Consider the following 12,532-nt stretch of genomic DNA (forward strand, 5'->3'; position numbering starts at 1 on the left):
TATTAATACTCTTGTGGCCCTAGGATAGGGTCATAAAAAAGGTATAAAAAACAGGTTTAGGCAGAAAGAATATATTGTACAAGAAAGTGATTACAAAAAAAAAGAGTTTAAAAAAAAGATTAAAGTTAAACAGTAGTTTCATGTTGTGTCAGGGTAATTCCCAGCAGAGTATTAACTCTCATTTTTATAATGGTCAGAAGAGTATATTATGAGTAATGGGTAAATCCTCGTAACGCTTACTCTTAAGGTCTTTACTTCACAAGGGGAACTAGTACCTTTGACTTTTGAATTGATAGTTAAAGGATCCATGAACTTCCTTTTCTTTCCTCATCAGCTGCATTCTTGACCTGCTTGGGGTGGTTGAATATCGAAAGTGTCATATATCGTCTCAATGATTCAATGATTTCTTCTTTTCTGTAAGGCGCATAGTTTGGGTCATCCAACAAACACTTTCTTATTGTTTAAGGTGCTTTTATGCGTGAATTTAGGATCTTGAATGTCCGATTCTTTTGTCTATTGTGCCCAGTCCCTAGAAAATTGTGCTGCTTTTGTAAGTTATATAGAAAAACCTTTCTCCTGCATCATAGCGTTTATAAGCCACAACAGAGGTCCTTCTCACTTTTGTTTGATTTTCAAATAGGGCTTTATTTTCTGCTAGACCATAATCTCTACTGGGCATATTGCTGGTGGTGTCTTAGGATTAGATGTGATCATATAGACCTGTAGAAATTGTTTCAGTGCCGTTTCTGTATGTGTACAACATACTTTCTTGAGTATTTATTTCAAAATGTTGATGAGTGTGTTTGATAGTAAGTGGCACTGGGTCATGATTAATTGGGAGTGTCTTACAGCACTTCTTGCAGTCTGTGAATGTAAATTGAGTCCGATCGGGAATTTTATTAGAACAATTACAACATATACGATGTAGTCTCCATCCTATCCAGCCATCTAATTTGTTAATTCTTTGCATTACAAAGCACCATATATTCAGATTATAAAATACTTGGAACATAAATTATATTTTAATTTTTAGCAGGGGTTAAGGTTTTTATGTAAAGTTAGCGTAAAATTTTCCCTCTATTTGATTTTCTGACTGCCACTGCTGTTTAGACAATATATTCTGCTTGCAAACGTTTCTGTTTGGTAGTTTTAGGCATTAAACTTACATAGCAAACTGAATACCTCTGCTCTAAAATCTTAACAGCTAACTTTCTGAGGGTGTATATACATTAAAAATATGTTTCAAAATATCAAAGTTTAGTTTTTTAACTTATGGTATATAGATAACCTACATTATAACCATATTAATTAAAGCACTTCTTTTTTATTTTACACTTCATTTTTAATTACGAAATTATTTTACTGAATAAACAACTCCTTTATAGTACTTATAAATTAGTTGGTTATCTAGAAACAAATGCCAACACTTTACTGTTCATTTTATTTGCATGGAATCAAGAAAATATGCATATTTTTAAATATAATCATTATAAATTTACAAGTAAAAATACAAATAGAAATTTGCAGCAGATAGACCGAATTTTATAATTATTTTCCTAGGACTTTTTGAATACCAGTATTAACATTGAAGTTTGAAATTCAGTCAGAGGTAATAAGTACCTCTAAATATATTTGATTAAAGATCAGAATTTTCAATTGTTGATTCATAAAGAAGTGAAAATTAATTTTAAAACTATAAAATTTGAAAGAATTTCAGTATTAATTAAGATATGTAAACGTCCTGTTAAAAATACTTATTAATAATGTATTACGTACCATGTGACATTGCAAGTACTTGTTTAAAGAACGAGATTGACATATGTAGCAGAAAGTTTGCAATGCCCAAAGAAAACAGGTTCTCGTGAGTAGAAGTAATCAAATGAAAACGTTTTACAGTTAGCAAGTCAAAGTTTCTTAAACAGTGATCTCCAAACCAGCTGAAACAATATCATGTTCAACCATCTCAGATATGTTCACATAGATAAAAAAATATCATTTTCAAGTGTTTAACTATTTAAGCTTTAATAAATTATTTGTAAAGATTTAACATTTTTTTATGTTTATTAATGTTTTTCTTATTTATGATTTCAGAATTGTCTATTATAAAGAAAATATTTCGTCTATTAGGTTTTTAACACTTATATTTTACATAAAATTGATTCATTAGCATAATGAAAAAAAAACATTTTTTATAATAACTTCACTGTCTATTTAGTTCATATTTAGTGACTATAAATTGATGAATATTATGATATTTCTTGTATACTTATTGATCTTATGTTATTTCTTTTAGATATGGCGACATGGTACCGAGTACAATCACCGGTAAGATCGTTGGTGGTGTATGTTCTCTGAGTGGAGTCTTGGTCATTGCCCTACCTGTGCCTGTGATTGTGTCCAACTTTAGTCGCATCTATCACCAGAACCAAAGAGCTGACAAACGCAAAGCACAGAAGGTAATCTTTTAATGTTCCATTTCAAAACATATTCTGGCGGATCTATCATCTCTCTCTTCCCCTTCTCTCTCGCTCTCTGATTTACAGTTTGCCCAAGGTTTCCAATTTGCTTCAATAGTTTAATGCTATTGACTAATATACATCAGCTAATACATTCCTAACATTTTTTATTTGTTTATATACTACGTACAGTTTTTGAAATAATTACAACATTCTTGGTCCGCATTATTTAAATAAAAAAATGAAAGATTGAAAAAAAAATAAAACTTATTTGCGAAATACTCTCCATTAAAACTACATTAACAAATATTTCAAATTATTTCTTTCATATTACCTCAAAAGAAGTATCCAACATCGAGGAAAGAAATTTACATTTCGGCTATAATGTAAAAAAGAGTTGTCACATTAAAGTTGCTCAGAACACGTCATACTTTAATATAAAGTTAGGTAGTTAATAGTTTAATATAATCAGGAAATTTAATTAATTGTATTGTTGATAGTTCGAATCAAGGCAATATAATAAGTTCTACAGGTATATAATTATACAATGGTTTGCAATTAATTAGATGTAAAAACATTAGTTTTATAACTCGTAGCTAGTGTTGATTGTCTCAAACGAAAGGTCATTCACTGAGCAATTCAACGTCCCTTTACCAAAATAGTTTTATTTCCTAATGAGTGACTACTTATCAAGGCTAAAAGCCACTAAAATATAAGGGTTCATAGGCTAAATAGAGTTAGAAGATTGCAAATGTTGAATGGAATAAAAACAAAAATTTCATGACTCATGAGGATGGTTTATGACAAGTATGTGTTAACATTGCATTCAAAGACAGATATGTTTTAGTCCACAGTTCTGTGCTAATATATTCCACATATAGAAAGTTATTTAAAAGAAATGCTGTTTGTGAAAATTCTGTTTGACGTTAGGCACACAGAAAAATAAAGGGAAGTTCTTTTTAGTTGTGGCAGGATAACGAGTTCTTCCTCTGAATGTCTAATAAGGCGAAACCAGAGATTGAAGCTCAGTCGAGCATCTTCCAAGAAAATGATAATAAAATAGAAAAAGACTAACCGCTTCTGTTCTACATGAAAGAGCCATTAAAAACATTCAAAAGAACTAGTTATTAATGAAAGTTTATTTCAGCTTCCAATTAAAATTTAGCATTATAATACATTGTTAACAGATACAACATATTTAAAATCAAAGATTGTGTATAGAATTATTTATACATTTATACATTTCAGTATGTTTATGCTTAATATTTATTGTTCTTCTTTTAAGTCTTCTGCATTTTCATTTTAAAAATTGCAACTCCTCTGCAATTTTTAAAAGAATATAGACAAACTAAAGAAATTCTTATGGTCAATTATTAAAATAAACATCAAAATAGAACCATTTTTATTAATAGAATAAGCTTGTCACAGTGAAAAGCCAATTGTACTAGAGCTTTTCTCGTTATACTTAACAATCACATAACAATCTAAACATTTTCTGACAGTAAAAAGATGACTATTTATTTACATTATTTTTTCTATTTAGAATATTGTATTTATAGATATCCAGTTGAAATCAAATAGGAGTTATTTTATTTCGGTTTAAGATTTGTTTGGAAATAACATTATTTTCAGATTGGGTCTGTGGTAAATATATTCTTCTTCCTTTTATATATAATGCTAGAAGTAGTCTGATGAAATATGCAAATATAATATGTTCTCCCAGGTAAATAAAAACATGTTCTTATAGGTATTATATCTGTTCAAAAACTCCTCCAGGTCTGGCTTAGTTTTAGCTTCATTTGATAATTCATTTCCACACTTTTTTTAAAAATATTATTTGATATCTCAAGTTTTAAACTATAATGTGTCAACTTTTTTACTCAAGAAAATAAATGGAGAATATTTCTCGGATTTTATTTTATTTTAATTTCAAATTTTGTTTTTATCTTTTTTTTTTATTCTGTTTATTTTATGTTTATGATATAACATTGCCCACATGCAAACAGGTACAAATGCACAAGTTCAGTTTTGTGGAAACAATATATATATATTTCAGAAGTTTAGATGAGATAAGCCATCGGTACCGTCGGTTTCAAACCTAATAATAGGGAACCGTTTTAGGTCCCATGCTAAGTTCGCCAGCCGATCTATATCATATCAGAGATTAAATAGATCGACTAAAGACAGCTTGATATAGTAACCTAAAACGGTTCCCTATTAACAGGATTGAAACCGACGGTACCGATAGCTTATCTCATCTAAACTTCTAACAATAAAAATATAAATATTACGCTCTTATTTTGAATGATAGAGCACACTGCTGGAATTCTTTTTCCAAAAATATAACCAAGTATATCAAATAGAACACACATATAAAATACGTTTTGAAGCCATCCAACACAAAAAATAATAAACAATTTAAAAATAATGTTTATCGATATATTTCGGCGAAGAAACTCACTCTTGTTAAGATATATTTTTTTTCTTACGCCTCATGATGGTACTTTTAGGCGGGACACATCCATTTAGTTGTTGTTCAATGTTTTTTTTTTTTTTTTTTTTTTTTTTTAGTTCCGAAATGCACAAGGATGCTTAAAAACGTATTTTATATATAATAATGTTTATCGATATATTTGATTTTCTATTAACCAACGCTTCCAAACAGGAAATCAACCAATTATCCCTTTAGCACACGTCATGTGCATTCCTGAACCATACATACATAAAAAAAACGTTGAATAACAACTAAAAGGAAGGACGTACTCCGCCTAAAAATACCACCATGAGGCCTAAGAAGAAAAAAGAATTTATCTTTACAATGGTGAGTTTCTTCACTGAAATATATCGATAAATCGATTTTTAATTTGTTTATTATTTTTTACGTTGGATGGCTTCAAAACGTATTTTATAAACGTGTTCTATTTGATTCCCTATTTACCCATGCTTTCAAACAGTTATAACTATATATATATATATATATATATATATATATATATATATATATATATATATATATATATATATATATATATATATATATATATATGTGTGTGTGTGTGTGTAAGGGTCGTTCCAAAAGTGAAGACGCCTAATTTTTAACACAAAAAAGTTGAAGAGTCACGAAAACAGGAGTGATACCATTTAAACAAGCGACCATTTGTGCGCCAGAATTTATTTTTCTGCAATCATCACTATTCTCAATGCAATTTTGCCAGAAATTCAATGATGCATCTCTGCTTCTGACGCATCTCTGTGAAAGGGTTTGCTTTCTAAGGGTCTCACACAGTCAATATCTGCAAAAAGGGAGATAAAACTTTCCGTTTATCAATGCATAATTTCAGTCATCATAACAATGCAATTTGCAATCCCCTTGATTCATTTGGATGGAATCAAAAAACAGGAAGCATTACTTTTGGAATGCCTCTCGTATATATATATATATATATATATATATATATATATATATATTGTGTGTGTGTGTGTGTTTGCGTGCATGTATAAGCACATATACAAATCTATATATGCATATATATTTGTATTTATTTATATATATGTATGTGTCTATGCATATATAATGCTAGCATTAGAATAAAGGTTCGAATTTTCTGCAAGATAAAAACTAAAAACCTTTTCACTCACCTAAGATCTGTCACCTTATGAACAAACTTGATTTCATTGTGTGTTTGTTTTATTCGTTTTTTTTATTTTGTTTTTCCTATATACACACACAGATTATATATAATTATCATATCATAATTTATTAAAATGTTAACATTAATATATATATTTTATATCAACATTTATGCATGTACGCATCTGTTAAGATATTGACAGCATAAACTCAATTTCCGTGTATTTGTTGACAATGATAATTAGCAAATACACAGAAATTCAGTTTATGTTGTCAATTTTTTAATAAATGTGTACATACATAAATGTTGATAGAAAATGTATATATGTATATATATGCATATACTAGCAAGGAGACCCGACGTTGCTCAGGATTGAATGATGATCAATAAATATTTCACACTTCTATATTTTATTGTCATCAAAATCCGTGAATCCGGGAGGAAGCTTCATATGTCTCCATGCAGTAACTTAGTATTCGTTATTCTACATTGCACAGAATTTACTGTTTCTTTTATAAAATTATTTTATATAAACTTCTTTCTAGTTAATGAAAAACAAACATTAAGAAATTTATGTGCAGCGTTTGAACCTACAGACTACGTCATGCAAGAAAAAAAAAACACGCTATCAACATACCCACAGTAGAATTTTCACGGCCTGTTGTTCTATCATTTTTGTTTAGCGATGACATGGAAAAATGGCTTTGCCGATGGTAGATAAATTAAAATAACGGTTTTGATTATCAAGTATCAGAAATTATTGTGGGTATTCTGAGACAAAACTTAACTATGATCACTCCTAGACTTATACACTAAAATTTTGTAAATTTTAAAGAAAATCTGTTCAGCCATTTCAGAGTCTATAAGGAACGAACTCACACAAGCACACACAAAGTTGCATTTATTTATATAATTGTAGAGATATATATTAATGCTAAGATTTTTATAAATCATGATATAATAATTATAAATACTGACAAAACAAAAATATAATAATTATAAATACTGACAAAACAAAAATATAAGTTCAAGCAAATGTTTCAATCTCAGTAATAAAAAAAAAACAGTAAACAATTTTATCTGTATATTATCTTAATCTCAGCTTATAATTGTTGAAAGAGTCTGATGATTTAAGAACTTATATTATTTCACGTGTGTAAAATCATAGCTGCGTTGCTACAGAGTATTAGTGGTCCAGTTCTACATATCATTACTAGTGTGTGTATAATTCTACCTTTACAGCATGCACTTGAACTTATATTTATGAAATACGTAGTGAAGATTATTAACTGAAGACACAGCAATAAAAAGAGAACATCTTCCTAATGTACACTATTTCTTTAATAAAGACTGAAGATAACTTAAAATTCAAGAATAAATCTTAATAAACTAAATTTATTAATTTCAAATTTCTTAAATAAGCACAAAATTTGATTTTGAAAAAGAAATTTTCACAAAATGTACAAATAATTTAGCCTATTTTATATTATTCATATTGTGCCAGCCATTGCTAAATTATTAATACATTACTCAAACCTTACTTTAAATACAGATTACTTCCGATTTACCTTTCTTTCATTTTTATACTAAAACTTCTGTAGATAGCTATTTTAGATCCTATCTATATCAGTAAACTATTTTTCTCACAATATTAACCGAACTTAAGTACATTTATTTTGCTACAGAATACATTCTATTCGAAACATTGGGGCAGAAATGCATCAGTTTGTACTCAGAATAAACACATTAGATTTGTGTGATTAATAAACGATGAGAGCATTCATCTCAGAATTAGAAAATAGAATACTCATTTCTCTATTTTCATTTACTAAATCTTCCAAAATAATAAATATTGCCTTAGCCTTCTGAATATCATATATATATATATATATATTAATTTTTAAAGAATATCGAAACAAAAGCAAATTATCTTTTATTTATTTTCTGCTCATTTAAGGATCCACTTATGTCACAGTAAAGTTGATTTCTTTTCTATTCCATTCATACTTCCAAAAACATAATGTTTATTGAACTTTGTCTACATTAATTATTTGATATTTTATATGGGTCAAAAACTGAGACTTTTGAATGTAGATCTAAAAAAATGAATTAAATTGAACTGAACATAATGAATCATTTGAATTTTTAGTCTTTAACCTTGGTACTGAAAATAATGAATCATTTGAATTTTTAGTCTTTAACCTTGGTACTGAAAATAATGAATCATTTGAATTTTTAGTCTTTAACCTTGGTACTGAAAATAATGAATCATTTGAATTTTTAGTCTTTAACCTTGGTACTGAAAATAATGAATCATTTGAATTTTTAGTCTTTAACCTTGGTACTGAAAATAATGAATCATTTGAATTTTTAGTCTTTAACCTTGTTACTGAAAATAATGAATCATTTGAATTTTTAGTCTTTAACCTTGGTACTGAAAATAATGAATCATTTGAATTTTTAGTCTTTAACCTTGGTACTGAAAATAATGAATCATTTGAATTTTGGTACTGAAAATAATAACATTGATCTCATTTGTTCTTCATTTTATGTGGTTTATTTTCCATAAAATGATATCAGGTTTATCGAATTGTTTTATATCTTGGTATATCTTCTTTAATTCCTCAGTACACATTGAGTATAATTTCCAAACATCTCTCAATAAACACGTGATATCTTTCTTAATCATTCAAGGGACACACAGTTGAAACCATTATCCTTTTAACATTTAAGTCTACTATTATTTAAGTAGGTTGCTGTCTCATGACTATACATTCACTTTGCATAAGAATTGAACAATGATGTTAAATTGCAATAGAATAAAGCAACAGGCAATGAAAAGCCATTTATCATCATAATCACAATCATCATCATATTTGTTTTAATGTCCATTTTACATGCTAGCATGCGTTGGATGGCTAAGAGAATTTGATTTCCCAATTAAGCAATCTCTGGACAGATATTTATTTTCCCCTGTTTCTCACAAATCCATTTTTATTATTTCCTCTAATGCTTTCTTTGAAGTAAAACTGAACGTGCTACCTTAACTTTTCTACATCTACTAACCTAACAAATCTCGTCCATTCTTTCAACATGTCCATAGCATCAAAGTCTTTTGTTCATTTTCCTATACTACCCAGATTTCATCTTCTGGCGTCATCAGATCTGTGCCTGTCTATAAGACTCATATTAAATACCCATTCGTAATATTTCTCTTCATGCAACGTATGTGATCAATCCTCACTGGCCAGATTTCACTGCCATATATAATCACACTGCATACACATTCCTGATAAACTCTTCCCTTGATCGACAGTGTCAACACTCTACTTATTAGAAATACCAAAACTTTCATCAACTTAATCCATTCATTCCTAAATTTTGCAATCATACTCGCACATGCTCCAATTGTATCATCATAGTTTATCAACAACCCCAATAGCTTTGCCATTCAGATATATTTTCTCCACATCTGAGTTCTCATCAATCTTCATTGTCTTAAACTAATTGCACACAAACAGATTATCATCTTTCAATATGCCAGTTATTCCACTGCATTTCTTGTGTAGCTAATGTTGACAAATACCAGAAAAAACTGAATTGAACAAAACCTCCTTTCCATAAATTGAACAAAGAAATGTTCCCCTTTGGAGAGCTCTTCAACAATACAAATACTTATCATCACTTTGGTCTTGGTTAAATCCACACTTATACTTTTACTTCCCATAGAATTCATTCAACTCTTCACATTAATAAGTAGATCTTCCATTGTTTATAGGCAAATATTAAATCATCTTTGTTGTTAAATACATACAGCTTTGAGAGTTCAGAGAAATTGAATTTTAGGTTATAATGTGCTTTTTTAATCGTTGCTTTCAGTTCCAAAATTACAATGTGCATATCTTTTGTATATAAACACTCAGTACTTTTGACTTTGATCTAAAAGATAATAAAAACCTGATCCAAATCAATATATTCATATCATTATGCTGATATAACTTATTCTTTATAAAGCAAAATGGTTATATCTGTTTATAAAGTTGGGCCATTTATCGCATTCATAGTGAGATTAAAACACCAAACTTATATACAAAATAGAAGAACTGTAGCTTTTTATTATGTTGAGGATGTCTTTATCGATATACTAAGAATAACTAATTTACATATTTTTTTTCAAACTAAATCTCATTAATAGCATTCGTTTTTATTGTTTTCTAATCCAATGATTATTTACATTGTATTAGTATAATTTACTCTATTTACACATATTTTTATATAGAGGATAGAAATGGGCATTTAGGAGAAAAACAAGTCTTTCTGCATTTAACTTGAATACAAAGACTCGACCCATAGACCCCACAACCAAGTAAAAATTTCAGTGAGTATTTTTAAACAACAAAGATTACGAAATTAACTGCCATATAATTCATTTCGGTTCTTTAAGTAAACATTTTATTCTTTTGTTAAATTATAAATTTAATACAATGCTCTAAAACACACACACACTGCAACCAGGCAAATAAATTAGTGAGTCCCCCTCAATAACATTTTACAAATATTTTTTATCGTATAGTAACAGGTTTTCCTGTCCTTTCTGATCAATTTACTTCGGAGGGATGTCAATTCCTAGTTTTCTCAATTTTACCAAGCAATGCCAGAGTACGGATTCTGCTTGTTGTTTATAAAGTGTTCTTGGTAATTATGTTAGAAGGAGTAAAAATTGTTAAAGCAACTATTCTTTTCAGTTCTGTGTTAGTAAATTTGTAATCATTAAAGACAATACATATATTGAACAAGAAGGTGACAACCTACAGATGAGTTAAAATCTCATCTAGATTTTAATTTATCATATTGTATTGATGAAGTTATGCCATGGAAAACTCAACTATTTCAAAACTATTCATCTGATTAGACTGAAACTTTACCGTTATCAATTAGTATCTGATGTACGAGGGGCGTGCAATAAGTAATGCCACTGACCAGCTTTCAGTTGTCTGATATAGCTGAAATTTTGCATGTGCAATGATTTATATCTCTACAGGTTATGTGGCAAATTACAGCTCTGAACTAATTGTGGTTTCTGTTTTACAGGTGTTTGAACTGAGTCAGGTGTGAAATGAAGCCTGTTGAATGTCGAGCAGTGATCCGGTTTTTGTATTTGAAAGGACGCACACCACAGGATACGTTTGATGAAATGAAAGAAACTTATGGTGATAATGCCCCATCATATGACCTTGTAAAACGCTGGTATCATGAATTCAAACATGGCTGGAAATCTGTGGAAACAGCTCCCAGACCTGGTCGCCCCCCTTCTATCATTGATGAGGCATCTGTCTATCAAGTTGAGGCTGCCAAATTCTCCCCATCCTCCATACTCTCCTGGCCTTGCACCCTGTGACTTTCATCTCTTCCCAGCCATAAAGTTGTTTTTGAAAGAAAGCGTTTCCCAGATGATGCAGCCTAGATATCTGAAGCCACGTTGTTGTTGGAGGACCAACCTGGAGTGTTCTATAAAAACGGTCTCCAGAGCTGCATCAAACGATAGAGAGAAATGCATAATTCTGGGTGGTTCCTATGTAGAGAAAGACTAATAACTGTGCCAAGTTTCGTTGCTCTACTGTTATGGGAAGTGGGTCAGGGGTATTACTTATTGCACGCCCCTCGTATATATATATAACATTTAGAAAAAAAGCAGTAGTTGAAATTCTGTCAAAATTTTGACAATGACCATACTTTTCAAATTTAGTGCCAAAGGTCAAGATCATATAAGATCCGGCATTTCTCTGCTGCAATATGAGCTTTGGTCTGGAATTTCAAAAATTAAATTAATTCTTAATTAGACCATTATATATCTAATGTGGATACTTTTAAAATTATGATGTTCAAACACTTTCAATTCAGAAACCATTTACTCTTTAAATGGTAAGCACACATTGTTATGATGAATATGCTTTATAAAATAATGTAAAAATATATGTAAAATACTGGATAGTAAATTAAATTTAAAAAAGTTAACTTCAAGGATGTGTTTTCCAATAAAAACAATTTATTGGGACAAATGAATAATTAAAATGTAAACAAAGCTATATGTTATGAATATACATACAAAAATGCAAAGTGAAGCAGCAATTAAATATTTTAATATGAAATACTTATCTTCTACTTTAATTTTTTATGTTTTTATATCTGAAATCAAATGTTTTCATATTGTTTTCAAGTCAGAGGTTGTCCCTTACAAAATCTAACTTATTTTCAAGCAGAATTAGGGATGAATGAAAAGAAAACATTTTAACATCTTTACTTAACCTCTGAATTGAATTCAAATACTAACATGATAACTAAATCACCATGCTATATCGTATATTTAGTTTGAAACATTTAAATTACTGCAGTGGAAGGATCTTTGTTAGTTAGCTTGTACATACAAAGTAAGCGATGAACTTT

General features: G+C 29.3%; 1 protein-coding gene across 1 annotated transcript in view; it reads left to right on the forward strand.

Annotated features, from left to right (window-relative positions):
• The window catches only part of LOC145293836 (potassium voltage-gated channel protein Shal-like), a 712,429-nt gene that overhangs the window by 539,747 nt on the left and 160,150 nt on the right, over positions 1-12,532 (forward strand). The window contains exon 2 of the mRNA XM_080140495.1: positions 2,294-2,456. Within this exon, the coding sequence (XP_079996621.1) occupies positions 2,294-2,456 (163 nt within the window). The remainder of the gene's footprint in view (positions 1-2,293; positions 2,457-12,532) is intronic.

This window comes from Euprymna scolopes, chromosome 15 (genome assembly GCF_053919585.1).
Source record: "Euprymna scolopes isolate OS-2025 chromosome 15, ASM5391958v1, whole genome shotgun sequence".
NCBI lineage: Eukaryota > Metazoa > Mollusca > Cephalopoda > Sepiida > Sepiolidae > Euprymna > Euprymna scolopes.